Source organism: Hyperoodon ampullatus, assembly GCF_949752795.1.
Source record: "Hyperoodon ampullatus genome assembly, chromosome: 14".
Lineage (NCBI taxonomy): Eukaryota > Metazoa > Chordata > Mammalia > Artiodactyla > Ziphiidae > Hyperoodon > Hyperoodon ampullatus.
The window spans coordinates 55,356,021-55,377,970 of NC_136927.1; the positions used below are offsets into that span (position 1 = coordinate 55,356,021).

Below are 21,950 nucleotides of genomic sequence, written 5' to 3' on the forward strand. Positions count from 1 at the left end.
CGGGCCTCTCACTGCTGTGGCCTCTCTCGTTGCGGAGCACAGGCTCCGGACATGCAGGCTCAGTGGCCATGGCTCACGGGCCCAGCCGCTCCGCGGCATGTGGGATCTTCCTGGACCGGGGCACGAACCCGTGTCCCCTGCATCGGCAGGCGGACTCGCAACCACTGCGCCACCAGGCAAGCCCTGCAGTTGTTATAGCAACTAAATAACTGACATGCATATAGCACTTTACACTTTTCATGGCTCATATATAATCATTCCCTCATTTCATTGCTACAAGTAAGTCCAGACCTCCAAGGTAAATAAAACCATTCTTGTCACCACTATTTTCAAGGGCAGGAGACAGAAGTGGCTTAGAGGACTAGGTCGTTTGCCTGGGACCACACAGCATGTCAGGGAGAAGACTTGGACCTGAATTGAGCACCTGTGTTTTTCATAAAAAGCTTGTTATATATTGTATATGAATAGTTTACTTAAAAAATTAATTTCTCCAGCAATGACCCTGAAATGTGGTCAACCTAAAGTGCCTATAAAAAATTTAAGTCAAATAAAAATTTAATCTTGATGTTTATTTTATGGTAACCCATTCCTAGTAAACTGCAATCCATACCACCAAGTATTTCCCAAATACACACAAACACACACACACAAACTCTTTCAAAAGGACCTAAATACTCAATTATTCAAAATAAGTAAATGTTTTAAATCATACCTTCATGCAATCTGTTTTAGTTGCACCCTTAATCAGGATTTTTTTAATTGCATAGTACTGACCATCTAATTTATTCCTGACCTAAAAGTAGAGGAAAAGACAAAGTATATCGTACCATTAAATCCAACTGAATAAAGAAAGTTCTTTTAACCTGACCTTAGGTAATCCAAACTAGCCAAAGAGATAAAATTAAGCTAAAGACACACGTCTTGGGGAATTCCCTGGAGGTTCAGTGGTTTGGACTCCATGCTTTATGCATTCTCTTTACTATGTTCAGAGAAGTCAGCCGTAGTCAACTAGACTAATAGTTTTTCCAACTGTACTGACAGTCCAACTCCTAGAATCTCTAGGTCTGAAGGATGGGAATGTTAGCAAAAAGGCTATGTGCAAAACACAGCAGCAAAACTTTTGCAAGTAATAGATTTTTTTAATAAAAATTAACTACAGAACAGAAACTCAAAGTTTCCAGAATCCACCTAAATCACCAATGTGGTTAGGAAAACATTAAAACCTGCCCACTTCCCTGTAAATGACAAATCTAAATAAAAAGTAAACATACATGATTTCTAGGAATTTTCCTTTGAGCACTTTAAATAATAATAATGAAAACAACTTCTGCAAATACATTGTTTAGAGTAGGGGGTCAAAACAAATATGTGGAAAACCACCTTGTAGACTCTTCCATATCCACCTTTTCCTAAGATGGCAAGCTCTTCAAATTCATTCAAGTAACGTGAAGTTTGTGCTTCAAAGCCTACTTCCCTTGATCTGAAAGTTAAACACAATCAATCAATCAATCCCCAAACATGAGAGAACCAAAATGTTCTAAGACAGACCATGTCCACTGTATTACTAACCTGGCAAACCTCGTTTATCACTAAACTGTGATCATTTGGAAAGGATGAGCTAAAATGAAAGTTTTCATTCTCCATGAAGAAAACATTTGATAATAAGCTAATCAATAGCGTAATAGAGATAGCAAGGGGATCATTAATTTTAAGTATTTTACCAGTAATCAGTGTTCCAATTAGAAATTATTGTTTTAATAATTATTAAGTTAATATTATTATTTATTATTATTGTTTTAACAGGAATCCTAAGGATGACTAACAGGAAGGAGTTAGTAGCTAAGCTCAGTGATAAGTTTCCTTAAATTTCTTAATGATTCAGACCAGTTACAGATTTTAAACGAGCATTTCCTACATACAGCCGAAATTCAGTGGTGTTCCCCTGACAGGGACTGGATGTCAGTGCTCTGAATTAAGAGTGGGGCTTATGGAATCCACATGGAATTGCGGGGGAAGGGTGATCAAAGTGAGAATGAGAAATCTTACAAAGTTTTTAGCAAATCTTAAAAAGTTTTTAATCTTACAATGTTTTTAATTTTCATAAACTACCCTAACTACGTTATTTTTAACCCCACTACTAATTTCTGATTAATTCAGGATTAATTCTTAATCCTGATTTCTTTTGGATCAGTTTACTCCTTGCATAGTCAAAAAAGTATTCAACACATACCTGATCTTCTGGATATGAGAATTATCCTCACAAGGACCCTAAAATCAAAAAGTTATTTTTAAAAAGCATTTTGAAAATTTCATGGAATAAGGAATTTATCAAAATTCAATGTTAGATTGGTATAAATGCTCAAACTAATATTAAAAAAAAAACACACCCACCCAATGGCTTTTTCAATATTACTTAAGAGTGTGCAATTAAAGACATTTTTCTATTAACTAAAAGATCACCCGTAAAAAAGCTATATTCTTGCCATCCAAGGACAAAGCTGAGATTTACCAAGGAGCGCCACCGGCACACAACGCCAGCTTCCCCTTCACATAAAAGCAGAAACTGACCACTGCTCCCATGTCACCGTTCCAAGCCCCCAGCACCTTGTGCCTGTATGACTGCACGTGTCTCCCTGCCTCTGCCCTCAGTCCCCTCCTCTATGTATTCTCAACACAGCAGCTGGGGAGAACCCGTTAAAGTCAGATTATGTCACTCCCATGCTCAGAACCCTGCAACACTTCTCATTTTACTGAGTGAAAACCAAAGACATTAAAACGGTCTCCAGATCCATCTCCATCTGCCCCTCGGCCCCGCCTCTCCCATGTGCCCCCTTGCTTACTCCACCTCTGCCACTGGCTGCCTGTCAGCCTCACAAACATGCCAGCACACGGCTGCTCCTCTGCCTGGAATGCTTTCCCTCTGCGTGATTCATTCCTCAACCTCAGCTCCTTGCTCCTGTCTCAGCGAGGTCCTACCTGCCACACTACACGGCCCCTCCCAACATTTTCTAATGCCCTTCACTGCTTTATGTTTCTCCTTAACTCTTACCACCACCTAACACCCCATGTATTTTTCTTTTTCTACTGTTTACTGCCCGCTGGTCAGAACATCGGCTCCCTGAGGGCAGGGACTTTTTTTTTTTTTAATACAGCAGGTTCTTATTAGTTATCTATTTTATACATATTAGTGTATATATGTCAATCCCAATCTCCCAATTCATCCCACCACCACCCCCGCCCCAGGGCACAGACTTTTATTTTGCTCACTGCCTGAACCCCAGCTCCTACAAGAGAGCCTAACACATAGCAGCCATTCAATAAACATCTGTTGAATAAACAAATGGAAGTTAACGTTAAACCTATGTTATAATCAGGATTTCAGAATGCTTTAAAATACAGTTCTCTTGAAATGAGAATGTTTTTATCACACTCCAAGTACATTTCTTAGTGCTTACCTGACGAACTCTCTCCTTAGCTGACCTCATTAAGTGCATAATAGCTCTGCTGTGATGTAGCCTCAAGGAGCTAAACTCACCACTACACGCGAAGGATGACAGCAGCCCCATTTTGATAAAGGTCTGACAAAGTACTATAAAAAAATATGGAAAACAATTATTAGAAAGGCCATCAATGAGATGGCAATTTTCAAGAATACACAGAAAATAAAGTCATAATAATAGCCTCTATCATAAAAAAGTTATGTTTACGCACACATTACAGCTTGGAGACTGATTCTCTGAAGAGATGGAATGATTGGTTACACTCATTGATCAGGGGCTCATCTGTTATTTCTTACCTGACACTCTACATTCTACAGTCATTTGTTTACCATGCTTGGTCAGTCAGTAAAGTACTAAGTTCTGTTTTAAAAAAGGCAAGAGGGCCTCCCTGGTGGCGCAGTGGTTGAGAGTCCGCCTGCCGATGCAGGGGATACGGGTTCGTGCCCCGGTCTGGGAGGATCCCATATGCCGCGGAGCGGCTGGGCCCGTGAGCCATGGCCGCTGAGCCTGCGCATCCGGAGCCTGTGCTCCGCAACGGGAGAGACCACAACAGTGAGAGGCCCGCGTACCGCAAAAAAAAAAAAAAAAAAAAGGCAAGAAAAAAAAGGAGGGGGAGGGGTAGTGTAAATAAATAAAAATTTAAAAGGCAGGAGTGGAAACAAATGATTAGAACTGACAACAAAAGTGAATACGAACAGCTGTTTTCAATTATGGAATATCCTTAACCAACATACAAAGAGCACATCTGAGATGTATGTACAGACCAAATACCCAGGGGGAAGTCAAGTCTCAAGTCACAAGACCAGGCTGCTCAGAAAAAGAAGTTTCTACAAAAGTGCTTGGTTTTTACTCGTTCAAGGAATACAGGTACTACAGAGAAAATTCTATGTGAAAAACTCTCCATTTAGATTGTCAACTAACTAAACCACATCAAAAACATTTACTTAAATATCCTTTATTTTGAACACCATGACACGAAGGAAGAAAGGAAACCGAAATTCACAGTCAGAAGAGGGAAACAGTAAGTAAAAGGTAATAATGATATTAACACTCTCATTTCTCTTTAAAAAATAATCAACTTTGTCTTAAAGTTCAGGCTTTAAAAAGGCTGTATATAAGGAATTTTAAGACATCTTAAAACCAGCAAGATTCATAGCTTTGCTTTAATCAGGAGCGAGAGTACTATATTAAAAGCATTATAATCTGCTTCTCTATACCAGAAAATAATCCCCGGGTTTGGAACCTACAGAACACCCCCTTTTCTATGACCCATCCCCCCCCAACACATATTCAAGAAAATAAGTGTATACTGGACAAATAACATTTTTTTTTTACCATTTCTTATGTCCCATGAAGCTTATCAAAATGATAATTACCTTTAACTAAAAACATTATGTTCTTCTAAGATCACATAAAAGTATCTGTAAATTTAAGGCTTTCTAACACCAAACAAGACTTGGGAAGACTTTTGGTAGAAAAGACACTTAGAATTTGTGGTGTGGGCTACTCAAGAGTTCAATCTATGAAGCTGAACCAGAAATGCCATAATCTGTAACTCTACTCATTTCTGTGCTTGCTCCTCAGACAAGTAACCTATGGCAGGAATAAACATTTTCAACCACCGTGATTATTTTGATCTTTGTCTCGGGCTCCTGACACACAGCTCCACAGTTACAAAACTCTTATAATCTTCTGAGTGACAGGGGTATTAGGAGCATCTTTTGTCTTAATATTTGGTCTCTGACCTCAGTTCCTGACACAAGAGCTTCTCAGAGCCTTGGAGTCTCCAGTGATGAGTCTTTTTGTATGCTAATGAGATGACTGGTGGCTGGAGCCCCTAGGTCACTTCAGGATGGGGCTGGTCCCCAGAAAGACCAAGCCTTGATTAGAAGCTTAGAACTTTCCACTTCACACCCCCATCTTCCAGGGAGGGGAGAAGGGCTGGAGACTGAGTTAATAATCAAGCATACCAACGTGATGAAGCCTCAATAAAAAATCCCTAAAGTACAGGGTGGGTGAACACATCCACTTGCCAGGAGGGTGGGGAACCCAAACTCTGTGGGGACAGAAGGTAGAGCACTCTGGACCCTCAGGACCTCACCCTGTGTGCCTCTGTATCCTTTATCATATCCTTTATTATAATAAACCGGTAAGCATAAGTAAGTGTCTCGGGCTTCCCTGGTGGCGCAGTGGTTGAGAATCCGCCTGCCAATGCAGGGGACATGGGTTCGAGCCCTGGTCCGGGAAGATTCCACATGTTGTGGAGCAACTAAGCCCGTGCACCACAGCTACTGAACCTGCGCTCTAGAGCCTGCAAGCCACAACTACTGAAGCCCGCGTGCCTACAGCCTGTGCCCCACAACAAGAGAAGCCACCTTAATGAGAAGCCCGCACACCGCAATGAAGAGTAGCCCCGGGGCTTCCCTGGTGGCGCAGTGGTTGAGAGTCTGCCTGCCGATGCAGGGGACACGAGTTCGTGCCCCGGTCCGGGAAGATCCCACATGCCGCGGAGCGGCTGGGCCAGTGAGCCATGGCCGCTGAGCCTGCGCGTCCGGAGCCTGTGCTCCGCAACGGGAGAGGCCACAGCAGTGAGAGGCCCGCATACTGCAAAAAAAAAAAAAAAAAAAGAGTAGCCCCGGCTCGCCACAACTAGAGAAAGCCCACGCGCAGCAACGAAGACCCAACACAGCCAAAATAAATAAATAAATAAATTTATTTTTTAAAAAAAGTAAGTGTCTGCCTGAGTACTGTGAGCTGTTATAGCAAATTATCAAACCTGAGGAGGGGCACTGGGAGCCCCCAATTTGGAGCCAAGTCAGACACAAATGTGGGGTAACCTGAGAACCTAGGGACCTCCTACTTTCGACTGGCATCTGAAATGAGGACAGTCTTGTAGGACTGAGCCCTTAACCTGCCAGATCTGACACCAACTCCAGGGAGATAGTGTCGGAAGTGAATTGTAAGACACCCATCTGGTGTCAGGAGAACTGGTCCGTGTGGGAGGAAAGCCCCACACATTTGGTGTCGGAAGTATTCAATGTGTAGAGGAAAACAGTTTCCTTCAACGACACAAAACACAACCGTTCAGGGCTCTGGGCAAAAATGAGTTCCGAATCAATACCTGGGATTTTCATGTACCTGTTCACCAACTAACCCGTAACAGATCTTCGAAAATTGCATGAATTATCACTTATAAATCAAAAAGAACTACCTTTTAAATACACACAATTTTGTGGTGATTAATCTTTTGCAGGGTCCCCAAGGATGATATTCATAAGGAATTACCCAAAGGCAAACATAAAATAAGTTTACAAGATGTACTACTAAGGCTTATTTCAAATTTTTATATACCAGCTGCTTCTCAGACTGACAGCGTTAAACAACAGAGTAATTTTACAAGTTTTATTTAGCAAGGTTAATTTATTCTTACTAACATTTAAACACCTGTCTTGAATGAAGCAGGTTTGGTTCGTGCACATGGCTCAAGTGTTCCAGCAGAGAAACCAGCAACAGCTGGTTTGCAACTGCAAAAGGGAAGGTCGGCTGCTGTAGGGGTCCTTTCAGCACCTGGAGTTCTGCGGGAACATCAGATTCTGCAAATTAAAAAAGGAAAAAAATTTTAAGAAATGGTAAACATATCTCGTAATGACAAAACAGCATATTCTAATTAGGAAAACACACTATTTAAATTTAAGGAAATAAAAAGCAAAACAGTAGTTAAGGTGAGTGGGGTTAATCAAGAGAGACATTCTGGAATTGAGTTTTGAGTTGAATTCTGGAAGGACTAGCAGAGAGATGCCAGTTCGGGAAGGGAGGAAGTGCTGGTTAGGGATGATGTGTACAAAGGTAGAAACAAATAAATATTCCAGCAAACAAGCAAGCAAGCAGGAACAGGATGGCTTCCTTCCTTCAAGAAAGAAGTCTGGCAGCAAAGAAAGAGAAAGGGAGGAAGAACGGAATCTTTACTCTGAGCTACACACTATGGACCAGGTGGGGTTTTTTGGGTTTTTTCTTTTGCGGTACGCGGGCCTCTCACTGTTGTGGCCTCTCCCGTTGCGGAGCACAGGCTCCGGACGCGCAGACTCAGCGGCCATGGCTCACGGACCCAGCCGCTCCGCGGCATGTGGGATCCTCCCGGACCGGGGCACGAACCCATGTCCCCTGCATCGGCAGGCGGACTCTCAACTACTGCGCCATCAGGGAAGCCCGGACCAGGTGTTTTATATGCACAATCTCATCGAATCCTCCCGAAACGCCCTATGTTACCATTCCCATTTTACAGATGCAGACACTGATCTCATTGAAAGGTTAAGGAACAAGTTAGCAGGCAGATCAGACTGACTCCCAAGCCCATCCTCTTTCCACTGAACAAGACCAAGCGGACAGCTGAGTTGGCACTTAAAGCTGACAGTCGTTAGGTTCTCACGCACTGTTTAATACATTATTTAACCGGCCGAAAACACAATGCAGGAAACATGTTTGAGGAAACTGTTCTGGACACGTGATAGGTAGCCTGGAAGGAGACATGCAAGAGTCAACAAGAAGGGGCTTCCCTGGTGGCGCAGTGGTTAAGAATCCGCCTGCCAATGCAGAGCACACAGGTTCGATCCCTGGTCCGGGAAGATCCCACATGCCACGGAGCAACTAAGCCCGTGCGCCACAACTACTGAGCCTGCACTCTGGAGCCCGTGAGCCACAACTACTGAGCCCACGTGCCACAACTACTGAGCCTGCGCTCTAGAGCCCGCTCACCTAGAGCCCGTGCTCCGCAACAAGGGAAGCCACAGCAATGAGAAGCCCGCGCACAGCAATGAAGAGTAGTCCCCGCTCGCCACAACTAGAGAAAGCCCGCACGCAGCAATGAAGACCCAACACAGCCAAAAATGAACTTAAAAAATAAAATAAATTTAAAAGAAAAAAGACAACAAGAAGTCAGGGTGAGCCTATAAAGCAGGTAAGTGACAGAAATGTGGAGGAAAGGACAGGTCCCAGAGATAACAAGAAAGAAATGGACGGGTCAGGATTTAAAACACTAGGAACGAGAGGAAGGAGAGGTTAACGAGAGTGAAAACTGGTAAGAGGGGCTGTTGGATGAGAGATGAGTTCAAACTCAGGAGCCGCTGACCCATTCAGCTGGAAATGCCCTGTGGAGACAGGGCCCAGGTATCCTACACCTTCTCAAATCAGCCCCAGTCGAAACATTTTATTCCACGCTTCTCTATCAACTACTAAAGGTCCTGGAAGAGAGGTTTTGAAATTGAGACTTCATTCACCAATTCACCTCTCCGACCTGTAGGTGGCCCAAAAAAGACCTGCATGAATGGAGATGTGCTATTCATTTTAAATGAATACTTATGGCCTGAATATGAGAAAGAAAAAGAATGGAAAATGTGGCCATGTAAAAACTTCTCTATGTAAAGACATCTTAAAGTTAAAATATGAATCACAAAATCAGATACAGTACAGATACCTTTACTGTACATGACAAGAAAAAGGGAATAAAATTTATATAGCACTCTTACAAGCTAGTAAGAAAATGAAGCACAATTAAAATTCAAATAGGCTTAATGAAACTAGTAGGTAATGACATACATAGTAAAATAACCACAGTACAAGAGTTTGCCATCAGACTGGTAACTATTTAAAGCCTGGAATCCTTGGTATTGTTAAGGGCACAGAAAACTAGATACTTTCGAACACAAGGGGGTGTTTGCAACCTTTGACAATACACTGTAGAATTTCACATGTGCAAAACTTTACTTTTGGAAATGTAAACCAAGGAAATAATTAAACAAAGCACAACAAATATATATGTACAAGGTGTTCAGGATAACAAAGTATTAAAAATTTGTTAAACAAGTTATACACATATAATAGAATACTATGTAGCTGTTATAAATGATGGTGTATAGAAAGATAATCATAAGTAATCCTGTATCAAGTCAAAGAAGCAGGCCATAAACAGTAACACTAATGAAGGTGAGGGAGATAGTTTCATACAAACCAGTGCAACCTTTCTGGTTATCATTTTAGCAAAACATATCAAAACTTTTTAAAATATTTTTCTTTGACCCAACAAATCCTACTTCTGTGGGTCTATTCTAAAGAAATAATCAGATATTAACAAAGATTAATGTATACACATGTCAAACCCATCATTATTTCTAATGGTAAAAAAAAAGATAAATCTGTTTTCCACCAATACAGCGAAGACTAAATAAGTGATAGTACAGAATGTGATGGTCTTAAAATAACGTTCTTAAAGACTAATTTGTCACAAGAAAATGCTAATAAAGGTTCACATTTAAAAAGCAACATAAGGGGCTTCCCTGGTGACGCAGTGGTTGAGAATCTGCCTGCCAATGCAGGGGACACAGGTTCGAGCCTTGGTCTGGGAAGATCCCACATGCCGCGGAGCAACTGGGCCCGTGAGCCACAGCTACTGAGCCTGTGCGTCTGGAGCCTGTGCTCCTCAACAAGAGAGGCCGCGACAGTGAGAGGCCCGTGCACCGCGATGAAGAGTGGCCCCCGCTTGCCACAACTAGAGAAAGCCCTCGCACAGAAACGAAGACCCAACACAGCCAAAAAAAAAAAAAAAAAAAAAATTAGTTTCTAAAAAATAAAAAAATAAAAAATAAAAAGCAACATAAGGTAATTCCCTGGTGGTCCAGTGGTTAGGACTCTGAGCTTTCACTACGGGGGCCTGGGTTCAACCCCTGGTCGGGGAACTAAGATCCCACAAGCCGCAAGGCATAGCCAAAAAATAAAAATAAAAAATAAAAAGCAACATAAAATTTTTACGATCACGATTTTTAAATATATTTATTTTATATCTATATAAATGTACACACACACAAAAAGAATGGAAACATCAAAACAGACAGAAATCTCTGCCCCGTGCTTTCAATGAAAGAGGCTACAAAAAGAGTGAAATTAGTGAGCAGCTGTTTTATAGTCTGCCTGTTTGATCCTTCATATCTAGGCATCTACCTGGCATACGGCAACTCTCAGGAAATATGTGCAAATGAATACACCAAATTATTAGCAGTGAGTTCTCCTCAGAGATGTGAATAAATACACTTCCCCCTCTTCTTCCTTTATGCCTTTAAATTTTGCATATGACTTCTCTAAATTTTTATCTTGTCTGGACGACAAAATCAGACAGAAAATCTTGAATCCATTCAGAATACCTTTCTTTGACAAACAGTTTTAAATGCAAAATTCACCCAAAAAATTGTCTCTAGCTAAGCCAAAATGTAATGTTTGTATATTTAAATTACAAACAGTAATCCCTGGGCGATGAGATTATGGTTTTTCTAATTTTCTTCTTCATGCTTTTCTACATTTTTAACATACTCTCTAATGTGAAAAAAAATTTTTAAGTACTGAATTGTCAACAGTGGTGAGATTTTTTTAGGAGGGTTTTCTGCTTCTACACTTTCCTATTTTTACATTCTCCTATTTTCTACAATGAGAAAATTCTACTTTTTAATAAAAAACAAAAAAGAATCGTTGCTCAGTGGAGTCAACTGAACCTAATAAATCAAGAAAATGACAACTTTAAAAAGACCAATGGACAGACAGCCAAATGCAGGAAGGAGTAAAACTGAAAGGAAATGAAGGCTGAGGCTGAAAGCTTCCCATTTCACAGTTCTGGTCAAGAGAAAAGGAAGAGGTTAAGTGGCTGAAAGGAAAGGTGAGGTCAAGTTCTCTTATTAAAGAGTAGGAAATGGTATCTAAACCCGATGTGCATTAGAGTTCTAGAATTCTGCCAAGAAGGAGGGGAGTAAGACAAACAGGAAAGGGATGACCTGATTCAACTTCCTGAGGAAAGTATGATCCAAATGGTCCATTATTAAATTAAAGAACCTGTAGAATTAATCTGAGGTAAAAACATTTTTGTCAGATGAAAGAAGGAAAATGAATGAGTCTGACAATGGGCTTACTGTCAGCCCTCCTTCTAACGCCATGCTGTTCCACAGGAAAAAAAAAACCATGCAGAAACTCTGATCAAAGGCTGATGCTGGCTCCAGGAGACTCCCTACAGGATGAGCTGCTAAAGAACACAGGTGTTACTTACATCTAGGTTGCAACTTTTCTGACACTACCATTGGCGGGCAGTGACCTCCTCACATCAATACAGGCGACCATCAAGAAATCGTCTACCTACTGTTTGAAGTCTAGAAATGAAACTACATTTCTCACACACCTAAATTTCATATAAAAAGATAAAGTATGTCTGGACATTCTGGGCTTCTTTGGAAGAAAAGGCAATACGTAAATGCGGCAGTATTATTAGTAACCAAAGGAGGAGGAAATTTTTAGAAGCTTATCGACGATCACTCCCTTCAAAAATAATCTTCGGTTTGCAGAAAACCTTATCACAATGTTACAGAACAGACAGACTTGCCTGTTTACAGCTGGGACTTCTATGACATAACGCTTTACACATCATTGAGCTGCTATAATATGACACGTGGAAAAAATCAGTTTACCCATTACAAAGTAGTTATCTTACAACTGTCCTGTGCTAAGGGCATACTTAAATCGCCCTCACAGTCTGTTTTTGTTTCTCTTTAAGATCAAGAATTGTAGTAGTAATAAGGATGAAAATCAAAGAATTTAAGGAATAAATTAAGACCTTTTCAACTCAGCTTGCTCCTTTAAATCCCTACAACATGTTAATATTTGTTTCATGCTTCAACTTAACATGTATTCTCTGTAATCATTCTATTCGAACTACCACATAGTAAAAACCTCCTTGAATCAATGTATTCATTTTTTATGGCACAATTTTATTTTAAAAATGGCCATACAGGGACTTCCCTGGTGATCCAGTGGTAAAGAATCCACCTTACAATGCAAGGGACGTGGGTTCGATCCTTGGACAGGGAACTAAGATCCCACGTGCCGCAGAGTAACTACGCCCGCGCGCCTCAACTAGAGCCCACTGAACCCTGGAGCCTGCGTGCTACAACTAGAGAGAAAAAACCCACACGCCACAACTAGGGAGAAGCCCACGTGCCACAACAAAAAGAGCCCATATGCCGCAACTAAGACCCGACGCACCCAAAAAAATAATTAATTAATTAAAAGTCCATATACACTGCTATATAAAAAACAGGTAAACAACAAGGACCTACTGTATAGCAGAGGGAACTATACTCAATTCTAGTAATAACCTATAATAGAAAAGAAACTGAAAAAGAATATATATGCATATGTATAACTGAACCACTTTGCTATACACCTGAAACTAACACAACATTGTAAATTAACTATAATTCAATTTTTTTAAGTGTACATCCACTAAGGAAAAAAAGACCACATTCTGAGAACTTGGGATATTTGTTGCTACTGGGTTACAGAATATCGATAGCTATACTACCATCATCAATATATTTACTTTTTAAATACATGCTTTCCCCACTCCCTTATTTTTAGTTGTCCAATATCTAAACTGAGCAGACGTTACATACCAGACTCTCTCCATTTTGGCCCCTATTTAATCTTAGTTCTGCTCATAATTATATGCTGTAATGCTCACTCCCAATCCTTATGTTGATGTCTGCAAGGGCTTAGCCAACTACAAATGTTACAGGGTAGACTGTCCACATGAAACCTCCCTCCCTTCTGATACCAACTGCAAGTTTGGAAAAGTTCTCCAAATCACTCTCATGTTCAATTTAAAAAAAAATTTTTTTTTGCCAAAACAACTGGTTGCAGCTAAAGAGCCGATTGCACTTTCATTAAAACATTAGATACTCTGAACTGGTTAGACTCAATGCTGTAAGTACCTCTCGCTTTATGAATAACTTGACTGGCTTTGCCGACTTAGCCCTACCTCCTAGAAACCAAAAGCCTCAAGAAAACTTGGGCGTTTTTTTTTTTTTAACCGAAGAGGATGATGTCCATACTGCCTCACTATGAGAAGTCTTTAGCTACGCGATTAGTGAAGCAAAAGACAAGAGAAGCTACAAATTAAAACTCTTAACCCAAACTGTTCAGCGCATAGGGTCTGCAGAGTTCCATTCCAGTAGTTTACAAAGCTCAAGCTCATCGCCCGACAACACCCCGGGGCTCGGGAGCTGGAAAACAGCCCAGCACGTCCGCAGCCCCGAGTCTACAGAGGAAACCAAGGAACAGAAATGTAAGCGATCGACCAAGCTGCAGACACCTGTTTCAACACGAGTTCACCTAACCCAGACGGCCCGCCCGCCGCCCCCATACGGCACCGCTGGGTCCCGGTTCAAGCCCGGATCCAGACGAACTTGTCCAGGTCCTGGGCAGAACCTCGCAGCTACCTGCCCGCCCCGGGAATGAAGGTGGACGGGGGCAGGGAGGGCCGCCGCCGCATTCCGGGTCCCTCACCATCATACTTGGGTTCCGAGCCCTCGGCCGGGAAGTCGATGGCAGGCGGCGCAGGCACAGCCCCTGCCGCGTCGCCCTCCGCCTCGCGCTCCCGGGCCCCCAAGATATCCCCCAGCATCGCCCGCCGCGCGCGGGCTGCACGATAGCCCTCCCGCCACCCAAGCGCCGCCTCCCTATTTACTCCCAGCGGCCGACCGGATCCGGAAGTAGCCCCTCGGAAGGCGGAAGACCTGCCCGCCCCCCGGGCGATTGAGGGGGCGGGCCCTGCCTCAAGCCCCGCCCCCGCCCCTTCCCCTTCGAGGAGGGGAGCTGGTCCCGTGCCGGCGTACCCGGGGTGCTGGCGCGTGGCGGGCTTCTCTGCGGGCGGCGGCTGGCGCGGCGTTGCGGGAGGAATTGGGTGGCCCCCACGTGGGGTCGACCCCGGCCTTTGCTCCCCGCGGTTCAGCCCCACTATCCTCGAGACCTGAACACCCGACGAGTCAGCGCTCTCACTTCTCACGCCAAGACTCGGGTGCTAGTGTAAGAATCGGATGTCTGCAGGGATGCTGATCCAAATGTTTACTTTTTGCGGATACAGCGGTGACTGTTAATTTGTCGTTTATTTTTTAAAAAATATCAAAAGCATCTACAAGACTCGTCTCAAGGAGAACTGAACATATTTTGGTGAACCGTTAGGCCACAGCAAAACGGGAAATGCCAAATAGATTCGAGAGTGAATCAGCCTAATAAAAATTCCGCTGGTTTTGAGAGGACTTTCACAAACCTGAGACAGGCTTTTCCAAGTGATCCCATGGCCACACTGGACCAACGTCGGTTTGAAGCCATTGGCTGCAAAAATCCTCTTTGCCCTCTGGCGATGTCTCTGAAGACTTGGTCGCTGACACAATGCTGTTGGAAGTTGATTCTTAGATCGCAGATCAGATAACATAGCTGGAATAAAAAGCGTTTGGGGGAGTTCCCTGGCGGTCCAGTGGTTAGGACTTGGCGCTTTCACTGCCCTGGCCTAAATTCCATCCCTGGTTGGGAAACTAAGATCCCGCAAGCAACGTGGCTCGGCCAAAAAAAAAAAAAAGAAAAGCCTTTCAGAGTTGGGGCCTCAACCCCAGTGCGATGTGCAAAAATGGTATTGTTTAAGAATTGTATTTGAACTTCCCTGGTGGCACAGTGGTTGAGAGTCTGCCTGCCAATGCAGGGGACACGGGTTCGAACCCTGGTTTGGGAGGATCCCACATGCTGCGGAGCATCTAAGCCTGTGTGCCACAACTACTGAGCCTGCACTCTAGAGCCCGCAAGCCACAACTACTGAGCCCATGTGCCACAACTACTGAAGCCCGTGCACCTAGATCCCGTGCTCCGCAACAAGAGAGGCCACTGCAATGAAAAGCCCGTGCACCACAGCAAGGAGTGGACCCCGCTCGCCGCAACTAGAGAAAGCCTGCGCGCGGCAACGAAGACCCAACGCACCCAAAAATAAATAAATAAATATTTTTAAAAAAAAGAATTTTATTTGATGGAACTTCCCTGGTGGCGCAGTGGTTAAGAATCCGCCTGCCGGGCTTCCCTGGTGGCGCAGTGGTTGAGAGTCCGCCTGCCGATGCAGGGGACACGGGTTCGTGCCCCGGTCTGGGAGGATCCCGCGTGCCGCAGAGCGGCTGGGCCCGTGAGCCATGGCCGCTGAGCCTGCGCGTCCGGAGCCTGTGCTCCGCAAGGGGAGAGGCCACAACAGTGAGAGGCCCACCTACAGCAAAAAAAAAAAAAAAAAAAAAAAAAAAAAGAATCCGCCTGCCAATGCAGGGGACGCGGGTTAGAGCCCTAGTCCGGGAAGATCCCACATGCCACAGAACAACTAAGCCCGTGTGCCACAACTACTGAGCCCAAGTGCCACAACTGCTGAAGCCGGCATGCCTAGAGGCCGTGCTCCGCAACAGGAGAAGCCACCACAACGAGAAGCCCGCGCACCGCAACGAAGACCCAACACAGCCAAAAATTGATTAATTAATTAATTTTAAAAAAAAGAATGAGCAAAAGGATTTAGCTTAAAAAGTTATTAATTGCAACACTAATTGTAATACCCAAAACAGGCAATATAACTGGTTAAATAAATTACAAATATCAATACAATGGCACACTTTGCAACCATTAAAAATATTGGTATGCATTATCTGGTTCTCACCACTTTTCCACCACCACCAGAATGGAGAAAAAAAAAAAAAAAACTCATTCTGGTCAGAATAGAATGAAAGAAATCTTTCTAGAAGATGACCTGCAATTTATAGTTAAAAGCTTCTAAATAAGCATACCCTTCCACCTATATATATAGGTGTATATCCAAAGGAAATAGAGTGGTGAAAAAAGATAAATACAAGAATGTCCATCAAAGTGTAATTTATAATTAAAAAAGCACTGAAATAATCCAAATTCCAAATAGAAGAGCAGTTAGGGTACATCCCTGCAATGAAACCACATGCAGGCAAAAATTGGAAGAAAAAAAAAACACGTTCCTTTCTTGGCTTCCATAATATCACACAATTTTAGTTTTTCTCTATTTTACTGGCCCTTCATCTCAATATCCCCTTCTGGATCCTCCTTCTCCAAATGTGTAATTCTGTAGGGCTCTTGTCATGTCACTCCAAATTCTGTCAGGAGATAACCACATGCACCGCTATCACTTTACATACCATCTATAACCTGACAACTCCCAAATGTATCTCTGCAACACAGACTTGTTCTTTTGGATGGCTTAAAAGCATCTCAGGTTTGTCTGAACGTGAACTCGTGATATTCCTCCTAAAACTTGTTTTCTATTACCCTTCTCCATCCATTTAAATTAGCACACAATCCACCCACTTATCCAAGCCTGAAACCTGAGAGTCAACTTTTATTCCATATCCAGAATATATCTAGGCTGCCTACAAATTAATAAAAAATAAATAAATAGAAACATGATACATATAAAGATGCAATATTAAGCATACAGGTAACCAAAAAGTAACCCCTAATGGCCAATAAACAGAGGAAAAGATGCACACATTTCACTAGTTACAGGTAAGTGTAAGATAAACAATGAAATATTTCAAACTATCATTTGCAAAAATTGGAGTTTTTGATACCGAGGGTTAGTGAGGACATGGAGAAAAGGAACTATCATACATTGCTAAAGAGCTATTTAGGGATATTGGGTGAAGCTGAAATGGTGCATACCCAAGATCCAGTAACTAATTCCCCTCTTGGGGACTTCCCTGGTGGTCCAGTGGCCAAGACTCCACGCTCCCAATGCAGGGGGCTTGGGTTCGATCCCTGGTTGGGGAACTAGATCCCATGTGCCGCAACTAAGACCCAGCACAGCCAAATAAATAATAAGTAAATTTTAAAATATATTCTAAAGATAATAATTCCCCTCTTGGTTCTCTTTGGACACCCTTATCTGTGCCTAAGGATATGTGTATAAAGATATTTACTGCAACATTGTTTGTAACAACAAATACAAAAATAGCCTAATATCCATCAGTAGGGAAATAAACATATATGCAAACAAATATTATAGAACAGTTAGAATGAATCAACTAGATATACTTGTCTTATCATGGACATTTAAAACAACACAGTGGGGAATTCCTTGGCGGTCCAGTGGCTAGGACTCTGCGATTTCACTGCCGAGGGCATGGGTTCAATCCCTGGTCAGGGAACTAAGATCCTGCAAGTCATGCAGTGTGGCCAAAAATAAATAAATTAATTAATTAAAACACAGTGAAAGTTGCAGAAGCCTTATTTTTTTTTATTAGTTTCTGCTTTATAACAAAGTGAATCAGTCATACATACACATCTGTTCCCACATCCCTTCCCTATTACGAGAAGCCTTATTTTATATGTAAAATAACGTTTACTGAGAGCTGTGTCAGCCTCACTCACACAGTTCTATGTGCTTTTACAAATATTAACTCATTATATATATACAAATATTAACTCATATATATCATATATGTGTAACTGAATCACTTTGTTGTACAGCAGAAATTAACACAACACTGTAAATCAACTATACTTCAATAAAATAAAACAAAATTTTTAAAGGCCATTTCACTGTTCTGTCAAGCCAGCTGCTTCAGGAAGGTAGGGGACATGGTAAGACCAGAGAATTTCATGAGCATAGATCCACTGCTGCACTTCACTTGCTGGAAAGTGAGTTCCTTGATCAGAAGCTCTGTAGAATACCATTTCAGTGGATAAAGCATTCTGTAAGTCCAGATGGTAGTTTTGGCAGAATAATTGCATGCAGGGAAGGCAAATCTCTACCCGGAATAAGTGTCTAGTCCAGTAAGAACAAAATACTGCCCCTTCCATGATGGAAGTGGTCTAATATAATCAACCTGCCACCAGGTAGCTGGCTGATTACCCTGAGGGAATGGTGCCATATTGGGGGTTCGGTGTTGGTCCCGGCTGATGGCTGATTGGGCCCTCAGCAGTGGCTGTAGTCTTGGTGAGTGGACGCCCATGTTGCTGAACCCACCCATAACCTCCATCCCTGCCACCATGGTCACTTTGCCCATTGGGTGATTACAGGGGCAACTGGGGGAAAAGGCTGACTGGTATCCACAGAATGGTTCATCTTATTGACTTGCTTATTAAAATCCTTTGCTGAGGGACTTCCCTGGAGGTCCAGTGGTTAGGACACCACGCTTCCACTGCAGCGGGCGAGGGTTCGATCCCTGGTCAGAGAACTAAGATCCCACATGCCACACAGTGCGGCCTTATTTAAAAAAAAAAAATCCTTTGGTGAGTATTCACTTGGGACAAAAATATCTTCACCTTTTTCACCCATCCAGGGACGTGTATCCACATATCTCTTCCCCAGACTTCCCTGTCATCAATTATAGACTTGCACTCCTTCCAAGTCCCTGACCATACAACCAAACCATTGGCCACATCCCATGAATCGGTATATAATCACATCTGGCCACTTCTCCTCACAAGCAAAATGAATAACCAGATACATTACTCAAAGTTCTGCTCAGTGGGAGGATTTCCCTTCACCATGTACTTCAGGGATGTCCCAGAGAGGGGCCGTGGTGCTACAGCTGCCCGCTTGTGGGTGGTGCCTGCATACTGTGCAGAAGCATCTGGAAACCAGGCCCAAGTCTTCCCTTCCTTTGTATATGCTCTGATCATAGGCAACTCTCCATAAGGCCATACTCGTAGGCGTGGAGAGAGAGGGTATTGTAGCAGGAGTGGGAACTGTGAACATTTGAGCCACTTCTTCATGTAAATTATGTGTGCCTTCAGGGCCTGCCTGGGCATGATTTCACTTCCATTTGGTGATGCAGTGCTTCTGCGCATGCCCAACTTTATGGCTTGTTGGGTCAAAGAACACCCAGTTCATGATAAGCCATTCAGGTAAATAAGATGTAGGATCTTACTTCCCCGACCAGGTATCGAACCCACGCCCCCTGCACTGGAAGCACGGAGTCTTAACCACTGGACCACTGGATCCTTGGGAAGTCCCAAGGGTCTCTTCTTTCAAGGCAGACACAGAGCTTCCACATCAGTTAAAATCAAATCTGTAAGCTCATCCTTTTCTTTCCCCTTTTTGTCCAGTGACATTAGGAGTCACCAGTCAATCTCATTATACTTGTTAATTTAACAAAATGTTTTAAGGTATCATATACAAGGTCACCCAGATCCTTGCTTCTTATAAGTGTTTGATTAAGAGTATCCAGTGGTGAGGCTTGGGGCTTCCCTGGTGGCGCAGTGGTTGAGAGTCCGCCTGCCGATGCAGGGGGACATGGGTTCATGCCCTGGTCCGGGAAGATCCCACATGCCGCGGAGCGGCTGGGCCCGTGAGCCATGGCCGCTGAGCCTGCGCGTCCGGAGCCTATGCTCCGCAACGGGAGAGGCCGCAACAGTGAGAGGCCCGCGTACCACACACACAAAAAAAGAAAAGAGTATCCAGTGGTGGTATTTCCTGTATCTCTTTTGCCACATCATGCCGTGGACTATGAGCATTCTCTTTACCTCTAAAAATAGAGTCACTACTCTTTGCCACATCTATTTCGAGGTGAGAATGAAGACCATTCTCAGCAATCAGACTGTCGACATTCCAGAAAATGTCGACATTACTCTGAAGGGACGCACAGTTATTGTGAACGGCCCCAGAGGCACCCTGCAGAGGGACTTCAATCATATCAGTGGAGAACTCAGTCTCCTTGGAAAGAAAAAGAAGAGGTTCCGGGTTGACACATGGTGGGAGAATAGAAAGGAACTGGTGACTGTTCGTACTACCTGTAGTCACGTACAGACCATTATCAAGGGTGTTACACTGGGCTTCCGTTACAAGATGAGTTCTGCGCATGCTCTTTTACCCACCAATGTTGTTATTCAGGAAAATGGTTCTCTTGTAGAAATCCAAAATTTTGGGAGTAAAAAATACATCTGGGGCTTCCCTGGTGGCGCAGTGGTTGAGAGTCCACCTGCCGATGCAGGGGACACGGGTTCGTGCCCCGGTCTGGGAAGATCCCACATGCCGCGGAGCGGCTGGGCCCGTGAGCCATGGCCGCTGAGCCTGCGCGTCCGGAGCCTGTGCTCCGCAATGGGAGAGGCCACAACAGTGAGAGGCCCGCGTATCAGAAAAATAAAACAAAAACAAAAACAAACAAAAAATACATCTGCAGGGTTCGGATGAGGCCAGGTGTTGCTTGTTCAGTATCTCAAGCCCAGAAAGATGAGTTGATTCTTGAAGGAAACAACATTGAACTTGTGTCAAATTCAGCTGCCTTGATTCAGCAAGCCACAACAGTTAAAAAAAGGATATCAGAAAATTTTTGGATGGTATCTATGTTTCTGAAAAAAGAACAGTTCAACAGGTTGATGAGTAAGTTCTGAGTGATCCAGCTACAGAAACTGCAAGAGGCCAGACTCATATGTGATATTTTTAAATGAATAAAATCTCTTTTGACTTGGGAATTTTTCTTAAATTGATTATCCTTTCCAACTATTTGGCCAGTAAGTAGTTAAGTAGATTCTAGTGTGGTAAGAACAATAACAGAAGGAATGAGTGGTTTTTTTTTAGTAAGACTTAATGGGAGAAGTGGCTTGAAGGAATAGCAAGGGTATTTCAGGCAAGAGGAACATGGGTACTGGTGACAGGCAACACTGTGGTTGTTCATTATTGGATGAAGAACTTTGAGAGATGTCCTGAAGGTATCTGTAATTTTGCAGAGGCACGAATTTGAATATTTGTGAGGCAAGTGCCTGAGTCACAGTAACTTTGTGTGAAAAGCAGCTGAGAAGTGATACAGTCTTAGTAAGAATTAGGAAAATTAGAAGATGGAGTTAATTTATATTTGTGATAAACATGGTTCCTGTGGCCCAAGGTTCTCTCAGCTTTACCCTAATTTCAGCCATTTACTCCTATGTCCTAGTCCTTGATATCTAAAAAAAAACTTATAACCCTTCTATAATCTCTTCATTCCATGTGTCATGCTTCAGATACGCTACAATACTAGACTATCTTAACTCAATAGGATTGCCTCTAAACCTCTTCCTTGATAGAAACTCCAACCTTATGATTTCTCAGGCAAAACATAACATTCAAGTTTGATTTCTCTTACATACTATGTGTCTAGTCTATCAGAAAAATCTGTGGGCTGTCCTTCAAAGTAAGGTATGTTCAAGGAATAAGCAAGAAAAAATAAAACCTATTTGGAACATAAAAAAAAAAGATAGGAAAAAGAAATAGTCACTAGTCTTTCAACCTAACTTAATTAGAAAGCCAATTCCAGAAAGCCCAGAGCCAACTCAGAAAACTCACCCTTAAGTTTCCTCTCCTCTAGAACAACTCCTGGTATCAAAATCTGTGTAGTCAGTGTTCTCCAGAGAAAAAGAACGAATGGGATGTACGAAGAGGGGGAAGTGGCGGGAGGGAGTGGGGGTGGTGGTGGGATGAATTGGGAGATTGGGATTGACATATATACACTAATATGCATAAAATAGATAACTAATAAGAACCTGCTGTATAAAAAAATAAATAAAATAAAATTCAAAAAAAAATTAAAAATAAAGAAATTGTCTCATGCAATTATGGAG

General features: G+C 42.8%; 1 protein-coding gene and 1 pseudogene across 2 annotated transcripts in view; one reads left to right on the forward strand and one right to left on the reverse strand.

Moving 5' to 3' along the window:
* Positions 1-14,052, reverse strand: part of EIF2AK1 (eukaryotic translation initiation factor 2 alpha kinase 1) — a 31,377-nt gene extending 17,325 nt beyond the window's left edge. Inside the window, 6 exon segments of the mRNA XM_079720163.1 lie at positions 713-793; positions 1,381-1,480; positions 2,231-2,268; positions 3,456-3,589; positions 6,935-7,093; positions 13,872-14,052. Coding sequence (XP_079576289.1) covers positions 713-793; positions 1,381-1,480; positions 2,231-2,268; positions 3,456-3,589; positions 6,935-7,093; positions 13,872-13,989 — 630 coding nt within the window. The 5' untranslated portion in view covers positions 13,990-14,052.
* A 5,877-nt stretch (positions 14,053-19,929) lies between these two features.
* On the forward strand, positions 19,930-20,740 carry LOC307063476 (large ribosomal subunit protein uL6-like; annotated as a pseudogene). The gene is made up of 2 exons: positions 19,930-20,284; positions 20,518-20,740. The product of its transcript is annotated as a large ribosomal subunit protein uL6-like (transcript).
* Positions 20,741-21,950: the final 1,210 nt, after the last annotated feature.